The sequence below is a fragment of the Pseudopipra pipra genome, chromosome 1 (assembly GCF_036250125.1).
Source record: "Pseudopipra pipra isolate bDixPip1 chromosome 1, bDixPip1.hap1, whole genome shotgun sequence".
In the NCBI taxonomy this organism is placed as follows: Eukaryota; Metazoa; Chordata; class Aves; order Passeriformes; family Pipridae; genus Pseudopipra; species Pseudopipra pipra.
Window position 1 is genome coordinate 40,851,780 of NC_087549.1, and position 22,618 is coordinate 40,874,397.

At 36.7% G+C, this 22,618-nt stretch overlaps 1 protein-coding gene across 5 annotated transcripts in view; it reads left to right on the top strand.

Moving 5' to 3' along the window:
* The window catches only part of ST18 (ST18 C2H2C-type zinc finger transcription factor), a 232,405-nt gene that overhangs the window by 172,858 nt on the left and 36,929 nt on the right, over positions 1 to 22,618 (top strand). For all 5 annotated transcript variants that reach the window (XM_064653296.1, XM_064653305.1, XM_064653315.1 and 2 more), the window contains 6 exons: positions 8,923 to 9,113; positions 13,378 to 14,175; positions 16,931 to 17,065; positions 18,740 to 18,830; positions 20,346 to 20,450; positions 21,586 to 21,791. In XM_064653296.1, the coding sequence (XP_064509366.1) occupies positions 8,923 to 9,113; positions 13,378 to 14,175; positions 16,931 to 17,065; positions 18,740 to 18,830; positions 20,346 to 20,450; positions 21,586 to 21,791 (1,526 nt within the window). The remainder of the gene's footprint in view (positions 1 to 8,922; positions 9,114 to 13,377; positions 14,176 to 16,930; positions 17,066 to 18,739; positions 18,831 to 20,345; positions 20,451 to 21,585; positions 21,792 to 22,618) is intronic.

Consider the following 22,618-nt stretch of genomic DNA (forward strand, 5'->3'; position numbering starts at 1 on the left):
CTGCCAGACTGACAGATATTTATTTTCAGTTTCTTTCTACCCGAGAGCTTGTTGCGACCTAGAGTATTCCTTACCTTGAACTAAAATTTTTATGTTATTTAATATATTACAGGAGCCTAGTCTTCCCCATCACAACTTCTGTGTTTATCAGCACTCAGTAAATATTATCCTCCCAACCCTACACAGAAATTTAGAGTTGCATATGCCCTCATGCCTTCTGCTGCATGACAGAATGCATCAGAACATTATAGCCCCAAATGGTTGCTTCCTCTTATGGCAGACCTTTTCTCTGTAGATGACCGCAAGCCATATAGAGATGGAAACGCCAACCAGTAACTTCTGCCTCATATATATCAATCATGAGTTAAATATTATGGCTGGCTGAATTGCTGCATCTGACTGATGTTAAGGGTGGATTCAGCCAAGCAAAAGCAAGCTGAAACAGACTGTGTACAGCCTGGAGATAGCAAAGAAAGGAAAAGAATGTAGCCATGGGACCCCCTGCTACATTAAAGGGAGGTACTGCTTCCTGACAATGGACTGTTTACAGTCCTATTGTCTGTTGTCAAAAAAGCCCCACAAAGCTTATCTTCTTTATGTCTTCTTTAACCAGACTGTAGTTACCAATATGCTTTTTATTTAAGCAGTTACTGGCGTTAGCAGGCTGACCACTCATGTGCAAGGCTTTCTGGATGCAAAGGTTGTGTGGATGATCTGTAGATTTGCCTAGAAACTTAATCCATTCTAAGCCAAATTCTTGGCTTGGGTCCCACTGGAATTTATTGACCTACTGAACCTGGACAGATTGAGTGAGTAAATGAAAAAGAGGCTAGGGAGGCTGGATTTGGCCCAGATCTTAAGCATTCATTCATATTAGTGAGTTTAAGAACTTGAGCTTCACACAATAAAAGGTAAGCTTCCTATAAACTGACTCTTGTTAAAAATAACTTACCTGATAGAAAAGGGTCCAACTATGCAACTTTAACCATGTAGAGTTCTTAATTTATGAGCTATATAATGACACTGGGAAGAAGTCATCCTCTTCATTAACATAGTATTTCAATTTGAGCGTTTATATGCATTATTTTTTATGTGATCTGGATATCCTTATGATCCTACAAGTTTGTAAACTGAAAACAAGAAAATCAGAGAAGTTGAATCTCTGCTGTCCTCCTCTCAGTTGTCTTTCCTTTAGGGAGAATCCTGTTAAAAATAGTAACCTAGAGTTTTTTAAAAAAAAATAATAAAATATGCTTAAAAAAAAAAAAAAAAAGCCATTTCATGACCTATTGCAGCCTGAAATTTTTGTCCTGGACCCTCAGGCATCACAGACATGAGCTTGAGGCATGGTATATTTCACCATAACTGCATGCCTTTTCCTATATTATTGCTGACTTACCATTGCTCCACTCTTTTTACGTGCTCCACTCTTCAATCATTTCACAGTCCAGTTGTTCTTTTTGGTCAGGTGGCCTATAACATTTAGTTTAGTGTCTGAAACACCTCCAAGCTCAGTACATAATGATTCAACACCATTACCCCTTTCTCTCCAGTCTCTTCTTACGGGGTCTAATAAATCCTCTTTCACAAACAAGGCTATGACAGATCCTTTCTTATATGTCTTTTTCAAAGAAAATATATCTTTTAATATCTTGCTTCAGCCAGTTTTCAGGTATGTTATACTTTCTCCACATTATTATCTGTCCAATTCTGTTCCTTTTTTCCTAGATAAACCTTTCAATTTTGAATATAGAAGACAATTTAATACCCTCATGTTACTAATCTTATTTTGCTCTATATTAGTGTTCATAAATATGAATTTCCCTTTTATATTTTTCCCATCTATACCTCATATGCATTCCTTTCTTCTTGGTCCAGCAGTGGACTGAACTTCTCATAACTCTGGCATTTTAGAAAACAGAGCATTGCCTGTGTATGGCAGTAAACTTCTCTAGTTGGAGAAGGTCCTTTAACCGTAGAATGATTGCTTCAGTGTACAGGAAAAGCCTCTGTCCCTTTCACAGATACAACTTGGAAGCCAAGTGTATGAGTTTGTTGTAAAGGGACATGAATTTTTTGTGTTGTGTGTGATGTCTAAAAATGAGAATCAATCAGATTTTCTTTCATTATCTTTGAAGTAAGTCCTGATAGTTCCAAGCTTACAGTCAATTACAGTCAATTCTCTGTGTCTAAATGAAGAGCAATTTTTTTTCAACACATTTATATTGCTTTAAGTTCTTACCATTTTAATCCTTCAAAATGGAAGGAAACTATTTTTACCTAATGAATTCTTTCACAAATGTATTTTTCAGGAATTCCCAGCTGGAGTTCTTTTCCAGACTGTTTTTCACCTCCTAGTCTGAATCAGTGAAATAAAACACACTCAGTCATGGAGTCCAAATGTTATAAATTATCTAAAAGTACTGTGGCTTAGTTTACTTTAAAACATAGAAAAGATCATTAATGTCAATAACTCTGGCCCCAGATTAGCAATCAGGACAAATACATTTTTAACTTCTTGTAAGGAAAAAGAAGACAGTGGTCCTTTCCAGGACTAGCCTCCAAAATTTAATTTGTAAAAACTCGTACCAGAGTTCTGTTAACAAGTGTCCTTCTTTAATATTTTCACATAAAGCCATATGTTTTCATTTGCATAATTTTGAATGTATTTTAATAATTATAATTACTTAAAATAATTATGAAGAAAACTCTTTTTCTGATTTAACTCAGACTGACAACGAATTGTAGCTCAACCCTTGATTACAATTTTCTCAGTTGCAGTCTTACTCCTTGAAGTTCTTCAGCTAGCATGTGTTGCCACCTATAACTTGCAAAGCAAGATGTTGCTTCTGGACGTGCAATTTTCCCACACCTGACAAATCATGCATCTTACTTTTACTTTTCCTAAGTAGGTAAAATGGTGATTTTTTTTTTATCCCAGCATATTCTACTATTCAGGGATAAATTCATGGACTTGTAAAACATCTGTAAGCATAGTTTCATATCCCACTGAGTAGAAGAATGTTTGGAAATGGTGAGTGCATTGCAGGATGGAACATCAGAATACAGTGCTGTCGAAATCCTAATGTATTAATTAACATATTAATCCATACTGCAGACAAGATAGAAAGTTTGTAAAGGATCCTTCTGAGATTAAGGGTAGCAGGGTACAGAATTGGGTTGAAGTCATTACAGCCTTTTCTTGAACTGCCATTCTCACTGATGAAAAGTATCTCATTGAGTATCTTTCTTAAAAAAAAAAAAAAGGATTGATCAAAAAAGTCCTTCTTTAGTACACAAGTAATTTTCTTTATGTGCTTTGTGAGAACTTGTTTAGTTCTGCATCCAGACCCTATATGGATTTTAGAATGGAATAGAGTAAACAGAAATACTGTTTAGCTGTCATTTTTTTCAAGGACATAAACCTTGTAAATTTTATATTCTATTATCCATGATCCTAAGTGATGCCATTTACTTTCTTCCTTGTAGAAAACATTCTTTTCTCTCTACATATATATATACATATACAATCTATGGCTAATTCATGTGTCTTAAAGTCACTTCTATCTAGTTTTCTGAATGTAAGATTTGGGTTTGTATACAGTTGGATTTTGTGAATTCTTTCATATTCAGTAAATAATTTCATGACATTGGAAAAATCATCTTAGTCCCTGGCAGCTGAAATGTTCTTGCAGACCTGACTAATGTTGTGAATTTTCAGTCTTTCTTTGGAGAGTTCAACTTCTAGCTATGATGAGACTGTTAATACCAACTTTCTGTCTCTTATCCCTTTTAGAGCAACTTGAGTGAGAACACGATCAGTCTCACTTTCACTGAGCTACAAAATTTACATACACTCTTCACAAATAATGAGAGTTCATTAAGAAAAGGGAACATAAATCTGACTGTTTTAACCTGAAGACAAGTCACAGTCATAGTTACATTCCACCTTCCTCCCCAACCTCTGTTGTCCACCCGAAGTTACTGTAATTATCAACATCCATTTGAGTTTCAAGTGCAGTGATGAGACTACCAACACTCTTTCTTTAGATTCTGACATTCCAGCTCATTTTTTTGAACCTCTGGCATTCATGGTTGGTGTAATAGTATCATCAATGTAACTTGAACTGACAAGCGATCCATTTTAGGAGCAGATCATCCCCTTTCTGTATCCAGTGTTAGTAAATTCCCCTGATCATCAGTTTATGAGGAACTCAAGATTTTTCTGTGATGTTTGGTGATCAGACATTTTCACAGCTATAGTCTAAACCTTTGGAAACCATTGTGTTAGAGAGTTAGCCATAAAAGAGTACTAAGATGGGGCGATGTTCAGAATTTCTGTTCCTCTTAGGTACCTCTGATTCAGTATCATATTTCATATGATAAAATTCAGTATCATATAATCATATTTTAAAATTCTTAGAATAAAGCCCAAGCATGACAGACAATTTTAAGTTACTAGTTCATCTTAGAGTGGCAAGTGTCCCTGAATTTTCAAATACCAACTCTTCCCTCCTGTAAGGAAAATGCAGTATTTGACTTCTACAGTGTCCTAGGGCATCTGAAAGTTTCTGAAAAAAACCTGATCAAGGTGAAAAGTGTCTGGTAATATCTTTAATCACAATATGATTAAGGAGTGGGAAAACTAACCTTCTCCTTGTAACTACTATAAAGTTAAATGCTTCTGCACATTAGATGATGATGTCTCCTTTAATTGCAATTCAATTGTTAGGCAAACAGTCAAAATACAATTCAGGTTAAGAATTTAAAATTATTTTCTCCACAACTAAAATGTATCACGAATTATTCTCGCATGAAATCACATGAGGAGTGAGATTCTCAAATAGCATTAGACAATAAATGTAAGTGCCTTGATATTCAAAGGCATTCATTTTCTCTCTTGAATCTAAGGAGTGTACATGAGCTGTGGTGTGTTCAGGTTTTATTATTTTACATGGCATCCATTGCAAGCATTAGTAAACACCAGTTTTCAGGCTGAATGTACCCCTGGTTTTACCCACTCTGGCAATTCTTTGCTCTGTTATCATGCTTTACCAACCTGCAGGCTGCTGTGAATAAGGAAAAAATCCCCAGAGATCTGGAGGTCTTGCCAGCAGATTGACTGTGACAAATCCTTGCTGGATTTTAACCACCACAACGTGGTTAAAGGTCGGGTTGAAGGCTTGACAGGCGTATCACTTAAATGAACCAATTACAAAAAAAAAAAAAAAAAAAAAAAAGAATGACAATTTTTAAGAAGATCTCTGTGTAGTTGGGACTGCTTAAAACCTCTCTCTTATTTCTGAGACATTGCTTTGTTGCAAAGAGCCAATGCACAGTACTTCCTGCATACAACCAGTGTCTACAAGATATGATCTGAGAAGAAATAAAGGAAAGAGAAAGACCCAGTAAATTCCCCCCCAAAGAAGGATTTAGGTATGAAATATATACAAAAGTTTCATCATGGGTGGTTTTTTCTGCTAATGTATCTGGTCCTAAGTGTCTTAGATTTTAACTTATTGACTCACACTATGATAACTGACACAAGACTGGTTTTGGTAACTGAATCATTGACTGAAAGAAATAATTATAAAAAATTTTCTCATTGTAGATAGTATAAAAAATGATTTGTTATTCATGAAATTTAAGTACAGTTAGATTGGGAAAAAAACCACAAAACATGTATTGGCTTTGGGCTCATAACAAAAAGAGCTTCTCCTGTTTTATGAGCCTCAGATTACCAAATAACCTTGACAGCTGAATCAGTGTTCCATGACAACAAGCAGGCCATTGATAAATAGCAACAAAACTATTAGACATTGAATTTAAGAGATGAGTAGTAGAAGCTAAATTATAGGTTTACCATTTGACAAACTACAGCTTGACAAATCTGTGATACCCTACATGTGTCTATGTATGAATGCACATAAGAAAAAGAGAAATAGAAACTTTTAAAGGCAAAGGTGAAATTGGCATGACATGAATGTAACAGAGGCATAAATATATTCTTTTCATAGTACTTAAATTCCCATTGTCCATTATCAAATCTTTAACAAATCATGTGTAAGTACTTGAAAAAGCTACCACTTGAGAAGTTTTTTTTTCTGTTTTTACTTTCATTTTTAATTTTAAGCACTGTAAGAAGGTAGAAAAGGAGAGGAATTGCTGATATATTACTGGTCTTTAAACTGGCTTTTGCAAACTAATAGATTCCAGTTAAAGCTCAAAACCAGCAGTTAAAAAGCCACAAGCAAAAAACAAGAGCTGAAAAATCTCTTCCTGGAGTAAGGAGAGCAATTTGAACTTCCTAGGAAACAAGTGACAACTGTATTTTGTCATCTCCCTGTAACTGGAGTGGAAGGTGTCAGGAATGATTTTTACTAGAATTTGAATCTCATGTATTCACTTCTTTTAAAATGATGGAAACTATAGAGGAGATCTGGATGAGAGGCCACGCATGTACAGAAAACAATACAATAAGGACAAGTTAATGCAGCTCTTGATTTACTGCTGTAAACTGTGGTGGTTACAACCTGGTGGGATTCTTGTGCTCACATTTCCCAGAACAGATCTGCAGGTGGCAGGTGGCAGCAGTGCTCCCACACTGGTCTCGAGCGTGGTCTGCTGACATCTGAGTTTGACTATCTTTTCCAGTTGTGGTGAAAAAACCACATGTTTAATAACTGTCATGCCAGTCCACAGGGTGGGGCTTGTAACAGTATGTTACTAGAAAAAGATTGTACTCAGCGAGAAAGAATATTACAATGAGTTTACCAGATTACCATGTTTTCTCTTAACTTGACTGGGTTAGTCAAGTCTTGACAATTGGCAGACAAATTACAGGATAAAGGCTGAAGAACTCCAGGAAGTTCTGTGACCTGGATTTCACAGGATGGCATTCTACATGATCTAATTGGATCTTCTTTTCCAAAAATCTATTGATTATGCTCATGTAAGAAACAGCTGTAGATTTGTCAAAGCGGAATTAAACACTGGAAACTCATCATGTCCTAAAAAAGCTCACAGTATCTACTGGAGGGAAACTTGGAGCTTGGCAAACAAATAAGAAAGATCAAAAGCAAACCTAGGGAAGGTTTTGGTTGATAAAAACAATTGTGCATGAAAGGTTTTCAAACTTTTACCATTTATTTAATTTTCCTGGAACAACATGGCTGGTTTAGAAAAAAAAAATGCGTATTTTTCCACACTACATCCATCTCTGATATCTCTTATATGGGCATTATTTCCAGTGAGATATTGATACCACTGTAATTCTGATTTTTAATATGATATTCATGTTAATGTCTATTCATAAACAGAGAAATAACATAGAAACTATATTATATTCAACTACAGCATGTGTTTAGCATCCAGTATTCCTGATACCCATAGCATTTTAACTTTCAGAAGATCAAGCATATCCAGTGTTTGAGATGTGTATGGTGGAATTTTAACAGTCCCCCTAAAATGCAGATTTTTGTATTTCCATATCCTTTATGTTTGCAATGATGGATGCCAAAAAGATGCTTAGCCAAATTTTTTTTTTTAACAAAAAGCTGAAGTTACCCATACGCTTTCATCCAAAACAATCAGAACCTGAGCCACTTTAGTGCATATAAGATACCTTGTAAGGATTAATTTATGCTGTTGAGCTTGTAATATGTGTAACCAATAGGAGTTCTCTTCATACATGGTGCTTTTTTTTTTTTTTTTTGCAAATCTTGCAGCTAAGTCAGTGAGCCAAATGCAAAATCCAACACCTAAGGGCATTGTGTAGATTTGTAATGCACCCTGGGGGTACATAAGGTCGAGAAACCATTGAGTGGATTACACAGATCCCTATGTGTAGTTTTTTCATCTCTGACAGATATAATATGAGCACTATTATTCATACTACATAAATTTCCTAGTATACTGTGTGTGAGAGAAAAATTAAATCATGCCAAATCACTTCCATGAAAAATTGTTAAGAAAAGAGGGTTGAAGGTTCAGGCCTCTTTAGTGATGCGTTATATGTTGTAACATCTATATGCCATAGAGATCAACTGCATGATGACAAAGGCTTGGCTAAATATCTGTAGAAACAAATTAACATGCAGATCAAGATGTGAGTCTATTAGGAGATTAAAGAAGTATCCTATACCTGCTAAAAGTCTTCCTCTTTAAAATCCTGCCATTTCTTCTTATGTCAGTGATCTGAAAGTTAGGCACCTGGACTGAGTAAGACCTTTCCCAGGGAATGGCTCCCCCTCTTTATCATATTGATCTAATTTTAAGTGAGGTGAGTATCATTTTGTAGGAACCTTTTCCAAGAGCCTATACAGAGTAGAGCTGAGTAGAGCTTAAACCAGGCGTTTATGACTGGAATTAATGAAATGAAACCAATGCTTGGGACTAGAATTGAGAGAGGGACCTGTATTGCAAAACGTTATCAAGGTACAGTGTGTTTCACACAGGTTTTATGCTGTTGAACTCTAAGTGTCTGATTGGATATCCATGTTGATATAAACGAAATGAACCCAAAGGCTCAAGATGTTGTAGTATTACCACAACCGGTGGTATAATTTTCCCCTTAGCTGTTTTTCAGGACTATCAACCCAGACTGCAATTTTGTTCATCCTTGCTCTAAGGCTGTTGGGTTATGGTTTCCTTTGGTTTTGTCTTCTGCCTCATTCCCCTACCTCCAAACAGACTTTAGCAGCAGTGAAAAGAAATGGGACTTGACTGTGCCCTGAATTTTCAGTACATGAGCTAAAATTAAATATTCACTAGTAAAACTTGCTGAAACTGCAAGTGAACTAATATTTTCTCAGTCCTCACTTTTTTACTTAGAACTAAACTAAAGGATGGTGTTACTTTTTAAACAATTTACCCCTCACTTCTCCCATTTTTTTCTCTGTCGTTGGCAATTGGTAATTGCAGTGCCTACAAATGCTCCATGGCTAAGAAGAGAAAAGCCGAAGACCAGATATCAGGCGTTCCTGTCAACAAAAGGAAGTCCCTGCTGATGAAACCCCGCCACTACAGCCCCAGCTTGGATTGCAAAGAAGAAAATGAAGACAGGACAGAGTTACAGGAAGAGATCAGTGTCGTTAAAAGCAGCTCAACTCAAGGTAGTTGCTTGAACTCCACTTAAACTTGAATTCCACAGGAAGGGATACGAAACAGTATTTTCAGACAGGATGCAGGACGTGTTTGACTTCTAAGAGAGTTGGATTTGTGCCTTTCTGTCCAGTTTTAACCATCATACTTCCATTTATTTTGTACAATAACTCCTCCTGGGGTCTAGTAAATGCTTTGTAGGTCACACAGAGAGACAACTACTGCAGCAGGTCAGATATGGAGCAGCACCTGCCTCTCCACTACCTCTGTCAAAGAACAAGCTTAAGCCCACGATTGAGAAAAACACATTTATGAAGAGCAGATTTTCACTGGAATATATAGAACTCTGAGGAAGAAAAAAAAATAAAAAATGCTTAGCAAAATATTGTTGACTTTAACATTTAGCAAAGCAATTTCATCTGTGTGACTACTGTGTGTGTTCTGTTTAACACGATTATTAGACTCAGCACTTTTATACTTGTTATTCCAACTCTGCTAAGCCAAACAAATCCAACAATTTATAGAAACTTCTACAATGTGCATGCTAGAAAATATAGATGAGGAAGGGGAGACAGAAAGATATAGCTACAGTATGCTTTTATTACTCTTCCTTCCTAATATATTTTTCATATATTTGAGTTGAACAAAAAATAAAAATAAAAATATATAAAAAAAATAAAAATTGGTTTCACATATTTGTTTAAGAATATTCTGCCAAATAGTTAATTAGAAAAGTGAGAAGATATCAGTGGAAGATATCAGAATAGGACCTTAGGAGTTGTCTGTAGACAGCAAATGTCAAGATAAAAGCAATGTGATCTGGCACTGGGAAATAAGTAATCATAGATAACATGTAAACATATGAAGAATAAACTTAAATGCCACTCAGTTGTTGATTGCTAGGGGAGTTTAAAGGTATTTTATTTTCCCCTCAGATTCTTCTTACCAAATATTTCTGAAGGACAAGGTGGTAGATAATCTCATCTAGGGTCTCTTCCCCACAAAAGTTTAGACCAAATAGTCTTTCAAGGTCCCTTCCAATCTGGGCTGTTCTATGATTCTAAGATAAACTGAGATTAGTAGTTTATGTATTTATCCATTCTAAATTGAATTTCCTTAAAACAAAACAACTCTCCCCAAATTTTCTGTATATGAATACTATAAAACAAATAAAAGAGGAAGAATGTCTTTCATATTAAAGAATCAAATCCTAATTCTACCAAAATCACTGGAAGTCTTTGTGGCACTTCTATACAGCAAAGTTTTCAGTCAGCTGTCACTTGTAAATCTTCTAGGAGTTTCTTCCAAAAATCACTGTGAAGGCCCACACTGTAAAGCCCATCTTCAAAGAGAACATTAATTAGCAAGGTGATACACAATGTCTCCCTCTGTTGGGTGACATTGCAAAGGAAAATTCATCAAGAAAAAAGTTTCAAGGCTCTCAGTGCCTCTTCAGCCTTTAAGGAGTATTTCTATCTCTTGACACCAGAAGGGAATCTGTTGGAGTAAGACTTGGTGCGTTTGGAGGGGAGGATTGTTGTTTGTTTGGAATTTTCTTTTTAAGATATATGAATTTTAGTAAATTTTAATTGTATTGATTCAGCCTAGTTCCTGACTATCCCTCAGAGTTGCCCTCAGTAATATGTTTTTCTTTCCCTTTGTCTGTCCTCTGCACAACTTGAAGAACTCAATGAAGGGAAAGTACTATGATGGGTGTAAAGGTAGACTCTGTGCCATATACAGATGAACCTAAGTTACTTAACTGAATTTTTTCAAAAAAAGGGCAAGTGTTAGGCCAGATCCATTGATATAAATGTAGAGGAACTCTATTTGCACCATGCCCTTCAGACAAAACAAAAAAATCCATTTTATTTCAAAAAGATTTATTTTATACCAATATGATATCTCCCAACTGTTTGTGTAAATGATAATACAACCTACTCCCTTTTGCATTAATTTTGCCAGCTACAAAACAAATTTCAGCTAAAGCATACAGTTGGTCTGGCCATGTAGGCTAATTTGTAATCTCTTAGTTTAACAATATTGTTCATTTTATTGTGAACTCATGATTCTTGTCTGTTGATTAGTTAATGCTTCAGTTCATGGATTGATGCAACTGTAAACTAAACTGAGTTTTGATTATTTTTAAAGTAAATTTACAGCCTGTAGATGTAAAAAGCAAAGCTGAGACAGCTGAACCATTAAGACTGATTCAACAACAGATTTTTAAACACAGCATTTTAAGAATTGCTGATTATTTAAGGAACAAAAATCTGTTATTATTATTTTTTATCTTTCACACAGAAAAGTAACTGAAAAGACCTGTTACCATTAAAATGTTTTCTTTGTTTTGTTTTGAAGGGTGGGATATTTCTATTAAACTGAATCTTGTTACTTTTTGAAATGACCCATTGATGGGATTCTGTTCTTTTCCAAATAGCAGAAGAGCAAATAATAAAAATCCATTTGACTAAAGTTGGTTATAGAGCCATATCACCATCCTTACTTGTTGAGATGTGAAAAGACAGCAGACTTTACCCAGAATACTGCAATGTGTGTGGTACTAGACCAGCTGCTAAAAAGTTACAATAAGGTTTACAGACATTTTTTTAAATACAACTTTATGCACACAGTGCACAAGGCCACCTCTCCCTGCATGAGTCCAATTTTCTGAAGAAGAATAAGAATTAATCAATATTTTCTTTTAACATATAACAAACAGTTGAACCAAACAATTATGTAAACTGGAAATGACCCAAAATGCTAACAGTTTGGCAGCAGTAAAGTGAAATGCATTGTGGTGCACATGTGCATTTTTGTCCCCCTTTTCCCCTCCACAATAATCTGCACTTAATAGGAATATTTTAAACTATGTAGCTAAGCAACAGAGGTAATTGTTGCTTTCTAGAGCTTTTGTTAGGCACTCTAACACAGCCCAAATATGCATAATTAGGTATAATGTCTATAAATCATTATTGTACACATGTGGGTAGTTAAGTGGATTGAGAGAATAGTTCAATGAATTGGACATATTCACTGAAAATGCTTTTTATTTGTTTTCTGTAGTTCATAATACTTTAAAATTATCATAACCCTTTACACTTTCTCTTAATAGCTCACTGTGTTATTGAGAGAAACTTCATTTGCATTTTAGACTATGCTTAATTTATTATTTAAACCTGGAGTTCTTCTGATTCAGGAAAGGACAGACACATCTTATAAAATACTCTGTGCTTGTTTATTCATCCTCCTTTCTAGGAAGTAAAATGTTAAATTTTTCAGTTTATGTTGAATAGATCCCAACAAAAGAATGTACCCTATAATCAGCATTATTGAAGGGGCTAGTGTTGTGACTAAATTCTTCCCTTCATCCAAAAATGCTTTTAGTTACTATGGCAATATTTACTTGATCCTGGCAAAACCAGTGTTGATTTTAGAGAGATAATTACCAGAAAGGAAGATGATGGAGATGTATTTTTGAGTGTCCTTGTCAGAGGAAATGTTTATAAAAAATTAAATGAGATACAAAAGGCATACTGTCTTCCACACCGACGACCTCTCCTGCATGCAGCCTTTATTACCTGCTGGTTGCTGGTTTTCTTCGGAAGAAAGATGTTTATAAAGACAGGATGCACTTCAGTGGTGTCTTTAACAAGTCCTTCATGAGTCTGTACATAACAACCATTTCTGTTTGCCTGTGCATGACCTGATCTATCATTTAACATGACAATTTCAATGGTGACCAGGAGCTTGCCCTTTGTGAAGTATTGAGAATTTTTCCATCAAGGTTTTTCATGGGATCTGGAGTGACTAGGAAAGTAATTAGGGTCCATTTTGAGAAAATATTTGGGAATCTTAGATGAAGGAGAAGTAAAAACAGATTAGAGGAATTTTAAAATGTGTGTGCCTGTATATATATATATATGCATATATTATATAGATTATGTGTATATATGTAGTATCTACCTATATGAATGTATATGAGAGTGTGCTTGTGTGTTCTAAGATAATATAGGTCTTCACCATCAGTGAGAAATGGTGATATTTATTTCCCTTATAGTGTTGGAGCTACAATATAAAGTAGATATAATCTTAAAAGGGCTTTTCCTGAAGCTACGCAGTCATTCCAAACACAGCCTTGGTGTGAGTTCAATCATTTCAGAGCACCTTTGAGTAAAGAAATGGCAATTGGTATGTAAATATCTTCATATCACTTCTACAAGATACAACAAGCAGCTATTCTTAATATATTTCTCTTGCTTTTTTCTCATGCAGAAGAGAGTACTCCAAAATCATCTGAAGAAACCCCTCATTTGGGTGGGCAAGAAAATTCCAGTCAAAGGCAAGACAACTACTCCAGCTATCAAGATGCCATGGCCAAATCTTTGATGAACATGGGAAAATTAGCAAAAGATGCACCCAGTCAAACAGTGGCAGAAAATCTAAACGATAGTGGCATTCAATCCTTAAAAACAGAAAGTGATGACACTGACGAATGTTACCTGATTAACTCAGCTGAAGGAAAGGAAAAGACTGTTATTTCTGACCCAAAATACTGTTCATCTGAGGAAAATGAAAGTAACTCTGAAATTATGGACAATGAGTGGGATAGCTCCTCAAATTTCTCGGAAGAAACTAGTGTAAAGCCCCATGTAACTCAGAAGTTTTTTGTAGAGTGTAATCAACCCAGCATCCTGGAAGTCCCAGAAATCAAGAAGGAAGAAGTCGAATATGGTCCTTGTGAAACACTTTGTGATTCAGAAACAGAGCTGAAAGCACCCCAGGAGTCTCACCCAGATCCTTTTGAGAAGAGAATTCAGAATCCCTTCCCTGAAAGCGAAGAAGATGACAACGAGTGCCTGTCAGAAACCACAGATGTGTCGGTTGAGCTGGACAAAACAAAAGGGAACTTGAGTTTGCTAGAGCAAGCAATCGCTCTGCAGGCAGAGCAAGGGCATGTGTTTCACAGCACTTACAAGGAACTGGATAGGTTTCTTCTGGAGCATCTAGCAGGGGAAAGGAGGCAAACCAAAGTGATTGACATTGGTGGGAGACAGATATTTAACAACAAACGTAAGGAAGTATTTTTGGCTGTTCTTACTGGCTTAAGCATTTATCCTGTGACTGATAGAGTATTCTGAGCTGGGTTTTATAGCAACAGTAAAGAATCTGGAATTTAGCTGGTAATTTTGTTAATTATGTACCTTCACACTAGTGCCTTACGTCTAACCAGGTTAAACGCTAGGTACTTGGCTTTGTGCCAAACTGCTATGTGAAATGATCAGTAATGGGTACTAAAAGGGCTGTGTAGCTGGCACTGACAGTCCTTCTCCTCCTTTTCCTCCTCCTCTGCTTCCTCCTCCATAGGGCACTAATACATACCTCCAAAATTTCAGCAGCCAAAAGAGAAGGCATTAAAATGGTGCACAAGGGCAAGGTTAGGGTGAAAAATTGGCCTCTTCCAAAGATGCCACCTAATCCCTAAGCCATGAATTTTCTGAGTTCTCTCTGCTTCATGTATCAGCATTACATTTTGCTACAGCCAGTACTTCTGAGCCAGGAAAGCACAAGCCATGCTCTTCTGCCCCATTCACCATCAGCAGAAATACCATTAAGTTCCAAAATCCTTATTGTTTCTGAGAGTTTGAGGCATTCTACAAACCTGTAGGAACATCACTCCATTTTCAGCACTTAAAGTGGAGATTTAAAAGATTTAGGTTTGATTTGTAAACTGGGCTGTCTTGTATGCAACTCCTCAATTAAGAATAATTACAGAACATCAAGAGATGTCATTTTATAAGCACACTCCCTGCTGTACTAAGTAACAATACATTCGTCTGCCCTTTGGCTTTTCCTTTTGGCTTTCCGAACACACTGAGTTCACCCCAGAATTGATGCAATTTCTGATTTTGATAAATGATTTACTTTGATATTTCTAATGTTACTTTAGAGTAGTCCCTGTGAATATTGCAAATATTAAAGTAATTTAGTTATCAAAAGCATTTAGAATGAAAGATAACTGACAGGTTTTTTTTTTAGGGGTTGCAACTGTAAAATATTTCCAGTTGTATTTGGGAGGAAAATGCATGCATCTCAGTTTTGTGTCTCAAGCAGTCTTTTCATTAGCATGTCTTAAGTTGTGCATGCATGGTATTAGTCTACCTTCTTGCTAAACTACATGAACATTTATTTACTCAGATGACAATGCCATATGCAGGAACTTTACAGATATCCTTTCTTATCCTGAGAGCATCTGTGTTCACCAAGTTCACATTGGTGTCAGTGTGACTTTCTCACAGTACACACAGGAAAGAGCAATGATGTAAGAATGGCAGAATCTGTCCCTTCCTGATTTGTCTCATATTATAATAATCTGTAGTTTCCAGATGAGTTCAGAGGTAACACTCATGGAGAAACACTCTAGGCTTCGTTCAGATTGCATAAACACCATATGACTGTAGTCAATGTTGTATCATGCGCGCAATTTTTTCACTTTATATAATTAACTGCTTTTATTTCTAAGCAATCCACCATCAAATCCATCAGCTCTTAATTTTAATTCTTGGATACTAGATTAGAAAAAAATGGCTTAAGTTTATACTTATCCATCTATTTAATGATAAACCTTTTCAATTACCGAGGGGAATGCTAAATCATATTTCAGGATCCCTCTTTATTTCCTCTTCACTATTGCAGCACTTTTTATTTGCAGTGATTGTAAAAAGCTTGTGGTATCCTGATGATGTTCAGTCGATTTTCTTTCCTCCCTATTTATTTATTTTATTTTTTAACCTAAACACTTGCCAGGAAGTTTAACCCTCAACTGTTTCTGGTGATTCTATCCCTAAGCACGTCCTACCTCACAGTCCAAAAAAATGAGCTTGAAGGAGACTGTGCTGGCTGCAGCTGTTTTCTCCCTCAGCACGAAATGCTGTTGGCAGCCAATCACAGATGCAGCTAAAACCGTCCTCAGCAATTTATGCTGCCACTTCCTCCAGATTTCTCACAAGAGAATTTCTGGACCAGAAATCATTTCTTTCCTACCCAGACTTTTGATTCTGCATTGGAAATCAAATAAAGGCTTTCTGACCAGTGCTTCTTGCACAATTTTAGGTGCTTGAAACAAAAAAAGGGGAATGCACTGTGGCCATTACAGAGTGGTAGCTGTGGGTCTGGGCTGAGACCTCACTTTTGAAAGGGTATCGGCTGCTCCATGTTTTCTCTGTCTTTGTGGGCTGCTCCACAAAGCAGCATTGCCATGTGTACCAGAGGGAGCTGCTTGCCTTGCCTCTCAAATGTAAAGTGGCATGTATTCAGTTTCCTAACAAAGAACCTACAGCCTAGAGATCTGTGATATTTAAGGAATGGCTTCTGGTTGAAATGCTTTTTTTGTTTGTTTGTTTGTTTCACACCTCAGCTTTTATTTGGTTGTCCCAGCTTCCTGGAGTCTGACATTAACAGAGCAAAAATTGTTTCTGCTTTTTTTATTTATTCCTTTATAGATCTTGCTGTTGGCCGACACTGCCAGTTTTCCGGCTTATTGGATTGTGGCTTCTGTCCTCTTTTAGGATCTGAATGGAATAAATGACACTGCAATCCTAAAGCTATATGGTTTAGCACATAAGTGGCGTATTGGGAGGGGGGAGTAATTGTTTAAAGGACACAGTGTGAAAACCTAAAGTGATGTTTAAGTTCCATGTCTCTGTTAAAACTTTGCATCGGAATTAAATCTGAGGTACAAAATAGAGAATATCACACTGCTAGGATCACTCAGCTGAGTGCGGACAGGGGCTAAAACCAAACAAAACCTTGTCTGATTTCTCTGCAGATTCACCCAGGCCTGAAAAGAGAGAAACCAAATGCCCTATCCCAGGATGTGATGGCACAGGGCACGTGACTGGGCTGTACCCTCACCACCGCAGTCTCTCAGGCTGTCCACACAAAGTTAGAGTGCCACTAGAAAGTGAGTATCAACACCCTGCAGTTCAGAATAACAGCTGGATCTGGCTCAGTATTGTGGATAGTGTTTACTTATGCTGGAAAAGAACCCCTTTTTTTCTGGGTAAGATTGAAGAATGAGACTGAGAGAGAAGCCATCACACCTTCTTTGCCCTCCAGCTCATAGCTGTAGTTCTACTTTCCACACTTGTGCAGCTCAAGCACTCAGCAGTAGCATTACAAACAGCAGTAGGCTCCTCAGGAGGCCTGGGAAGAAAAAGATCAGAGCCCAGCTATTCCCACCCTTCCAGCAGACCTGCACACTGTAATCTCATGAATCTTAAAGATCTTTCTTGCTCATGCCTTTGCTAAGGCATGCATCACACGACAGCACATGCTTGTTTCAGAGCTGTGGCCTCATTTGCCACAATCACACACCGAGGCTGCTGGTTTTCATTGCCAACAGCTGAGAGGCCTGGGCACGCTTGTGCAGAGATGTTTCCAGTGTCCCCCTTACCACTGAGCTCAAAAAGGTTACTTCCATCAGTACATCCCAGAGCTGGTCCATGGCAGGTCCCTCTCTTATGACAGTATCACACTAATCCTTTTACGTCCAGTCTAGCCTGAAATTCCCTGCTTATTTCTAACTCTGATTACATCGGTTTGTGTGTTTGTGTAATCCTGCAATATGATGCCATGAAATGTTTAATAATAAGCCAAAATTTAATGTGAAACTATCCACTTAAACAACCTAGTTAGTCAGATTGTTCATTGTGGTGGTATGCATAACAACAAATTAAAAGCATATTTGCACTTTACCAACATCCTCTTCCTAACTGTACCTCTACATTTTTAAAAATCTAGTGCTAAACTATATTTATGGAAACATCTGCTGAGTTAAGCAGGGTGCTGCATTTGGAAGGCCTTCACAACATCACCTTTCTAAAAAGTTAAAATTAGCAAGTCCTTGTTAATTATCACACTTCCAATCACATGTGTTCTGTCCTGCTAGGGGAAAAAAAAAGTTATAATTTTGTTCCTGACAGAAGAAACCAGCTGACTGAACAGTCAGCTTCACGGACATATGTCAGTCTTAGTAAAGATGATCCATGTCAAAGGCATAAGAATGTACATGCCATTGCAGTCACCACTAGGAGTGTAAGCTGCTGCTTGGAAGCACGACCAATTGGTCACAGGTAGTTTCAGCACAGCTCAGAGGATCAGAAGGTGTAAGGGTTCAAAGGGGACATACTCAGATCCTCTGATAAAATGCATAAACAGCCTTCCTGTGCTTGAGGGTTTGGCCTCCCTGAGACAGAGAGGGACTGCAGCTATATGTAGCATGACCATGTGACCTAGGGCTCCTCTATCACTGCCTTTTCTAGTCGATTGTGTTAGTGGTGTATGAATCAAAGGAAAAAGGGTGTCATGATGTAATATCTTTGCTAACTTCCATCTGCGTTCTTTAAAGTTTGTAGAAACAATGATGTGCATGTGAGAAGTTACAGTAATATAAACTGGTATATGCTAGAGGCACCACACTCACTGTGTTGTAGGTCTTTTTCTTGTCTTCTTCTGTGGTTAGAATGTGACAGAATTGAGAATCTGGGTCCAAAGAGGAAACGTTAATTTTTTTTAATTATATGTATTTTTATTTGATGTGTGTTAGTATCAATCTTTTTTTTTTATTCCTGTTTAGTTCTTGCCATGCATGAAAATGTTTTAAAGTGCCCCACCCCAGGATGTACTGGAAGAGGACATGTCAACAGCAATCGCAACACGCATCGAAGGTAGATCAGAAAGTTGCTGTCCACTTAAAATCTAACGTGTACTCAGGAGTAAATTGAATTCCAAAATCATCTTGGAATTAGATGAGATGTACTACTCTGCAGACTGTCTATGAACTGCAAGGGTAGCCTGTGTTATTTACAACAAAAAAATTGTGTTTAATTCCATTATCTAAAAAATGGCTGCAGCACTGAGAATGGCAAATTCCACTAGTATTTTTCAGATATGTGATTTAAAGCTATATATTCTTCACAATCTTCACAGTGAAAAGTCATCACGTACAAGAGGTAGGAATGAACAAATATATTATTATTGCTGCAACTGGGAAACCCAGTGGAAACCAAAAGCCGTTTGTTTTGCATCACATACGTGGCAGTCCTCGGCAGGAACTTCTGATCAAGGCACATTACCTTTTAGCAAAACAGAAAATTTTAAGTGGAATGTTTTAGAATCCATTTAAAAGCTCCATTTATTACCCTCAGAAATGCCATCTTCCTGCTTGGAACATTCCTGTCCGTTTAACCTGCTGCCTGCAGGGAGAAAGTAAAATTGAGAAAAGCCTTCCAGACAGGCAGCTGGGGAATCACAGCTGGACAGCAGGTGAGGCAGAGAGTCAACGCACTCTGTGTCCAGCAAGCCACTGCTGTCAGCACAACTCTTGTCAGTAATGCTTTCTGCTGGAAGCCAGTAAGCCAAAATATTCCATATACTGCTTCTGGAAAAATACAACATCAGTCTTACAAACAAACTTGGGACATAAAAATTTCAAAACCAACTTTCTTTGTTGAACTGAATTTTTGGAGGATTTGGTTTTGGTTTTGCTGCTTGATTGATTGGTTATTGTATGAGGGCACAGAAACTGAGGATTATCATACTATATTACTAATCTTTAGTATAAGAAGTCAGTTTTTTCCAGAGATATGACAAGCTTGTCTACAAGAATATATAAGGAACACCAAATATTTAGTCTTTGTGTTTCTTGTTTTAAATCCCCAGTCATCTTTGAAGCACATCAGCTGTATCATAAGCAACCCATAAATAGGATAAGAAAACATGTTCTAATCTAATAAAGCAAACAGAAAAAATGAGCTAGCACAACTTGAAATGACAAAATGTGTTCTTTGGTAGCAGTCACTCACATATCCCTCTTTTTTTCCCAAATTCACTTTCATTTTAATCAGTAGGAGGCTTATATGCATGGTTTAACTGATAAAGTAAATGTCATTTGTCAAAAAATTTACTAGTGACTTGCCAGACGCAAAACATCAAAGCTGAACTGTGGAAAACTCCTACATGATTCAGTTTACAGATATATCACCTAAAATACAAAGATTTCACAGTTTTGCGTTAAGGATTGAAAACTAGATGAGTCTGGTCTATAGCAGCAGCAATTCCCATAGATGCGCAGAACATCAGAGAAGTTCAAAGTCACTGGATTCCAGAGCACACATTTCTTTTACTTAAGAATTAATTTTAACTTTTTTTTTTTTCTTTTCTTCACCTTTGCTTTTCAACAGCCTCTCTGGTTGTCCAATTGCTGCAGCTGAAAAGTTGGCAATGTCCCAGGAAAAGAACCATCTCGAGTCTCCAAAAGCTGGGCAGTGCCATGATCAGACTCATAGGTAGGAGTGCTTGCAAACCAGTCTCTCCAAAGTATTTATGCACAAACTCTATTGATTGGTCCTCAGGTCTTTCCCCTATTTCAGATTTCAGTTGCAGTGGTAGCTTGGTTTTCCAAGATGAACCTCTGCAAAGCTAAATAACTTGACTGTATCTCAAAATAAACAGCCGTCTTTCTGCTAGTTCTTTTGCATGTGGCTGACATTAAGTACAATAGACCTATCTTTTGACAAGCAATCAAATATATTCTACTAAATCTTACTTTCACACAAGTAACCTGATCAGAACAATTCATAGTTTCTTAATTTTAAGTTTATTGGTTTAATTAGTTGAATTGTATAATGACATCAAAAAAGAGAAACACTTTTTATTGCAATTGTATTTTGTTTGAGTTATATGGACCCTACAGACATGCATAATTTGCACATCATTGGCACCACGACCATTACAACCTATTATATTCAGGTCTATTTGGGGACACTTTAATTTGTGGATTATTGACATGATCAGCTCTAATGGTTCCTTCAGAGCCATTACAGAATATTATGTCCATGTGTCTGCCAACTGCACGTGCCTTAACTCTACATATGAAAAGTCCTTAGGAAATTGCTAAAGACAAGTACTTACTGAACATTAACTAAACAGAATAACATACCATAAATCATTCATTTCTCCCAAATAGCACAAGCAATTATTTCAGATCATCTTATATTATATTTATACCACACTCATTCACAGTAAAGTGGGAACAATAGTGATTAAAAAAACCTGAAAGTCCTTTAACTAGAAAAAATCAAGACAATTTTTATAAATAAAGGAAGCCCCATCCTACAGAGGTAACCTAGCAGTAACTTGGTAGCTGTCTTGTAAATATCCAAAACCATTAGAAAATAATACTAAATTTTTTTATGTCCTCATCTTTGCATTTTGAAGTAGTCAAAGTACTCTGACTAGTAGGTCAGCCACCGTATTTATGTTGTTTATATCTTGTATACACCTACCAGTAAGTTTTACATGTGACAATAGCACATTTTTTTAATTGACATGGAACCATATCCTTTACCATGTATTTTTTGTCAAAAGGTTTTTTAAAGATATTCCTGTCTTTCTCCTTCATTCTTTTTCTTCTTTCTGTAGGACAAATTTAGCAAAGCAGCCTGAGGTGTCTCAGTACAGTTACAGAACTTCACAGCCGGTCACCTCTTCCAGAGGCACCTTGGCAAAGGAACAGGAGAAGTTTGGGAAAGTACCATTTGATTATGCCAGTTTTGATGCACAAGTCTTTGGGAAACGCACAACAGCACCTGTGACACAAGGACGAAAAACACCTCAGTTTCTTGAATGTAAGCTTGAAATTCAGTTATCTCTTGCAAAAGGGGCAGAATGTCAGACTTTTTTTTTTTTTTTTTTTGCTTGTTCTACTTTCAAACTTCTAGAATTCTAAAAAGCTCTGTAGGAAGCATTTTTAATCACTTGTGGCCAGAATGGTAAATAGAATTACTAGTTGGCTACATACAGAATGCTAGAACACCAAATATCATCACTACAAGGTTTACTATTTTGATGCTTCTTTTAAAAGCAATTATCAGTGGAAAAGTGGAGTAAAAAGGAATACTTTATGTTTTATCTGTTGCATTCCTCTTTGGCTAAATTGTGATATATTTATATAGGATGTTGTCATGAGAAGTCCCATGGAATGTGTCTTTATAGGACATAATGAACTGTAGTACAAAGAAATCCAAGTTAGGTTTCAAAGGCACTTTGAGTACCTTTTAGATGCATCCATACAGATATTATTCCTCCTAGATGAGCATATGCCTCAGCTGCTTTAATTCCAGGCCTGGACTGAATTTATTTTGCTATCTTATATTACTGTACAACATCATATTTTAGTGCAGACATATCCAATGCATCAAACTGTTATCAAGATTCCCCTGCTTGCATCACTTACAGATCTGCTGAGGTACTACTCTGTAAAAATGAGATACTGCAGTGTGGACACTGATTATTTACTGCTGATTCTCTTCACAGTCTGCATGGGAAACTTCAGCAAGATTCTGTCATTGTGTTGACCATTATAAAATATTTTTTAGTTCAAAGAAACAAATAATTCTGTTGCCATGAGGGAAATGGAAAAGAAAGGTTTCATTGCACCATAATTGGGTTCATA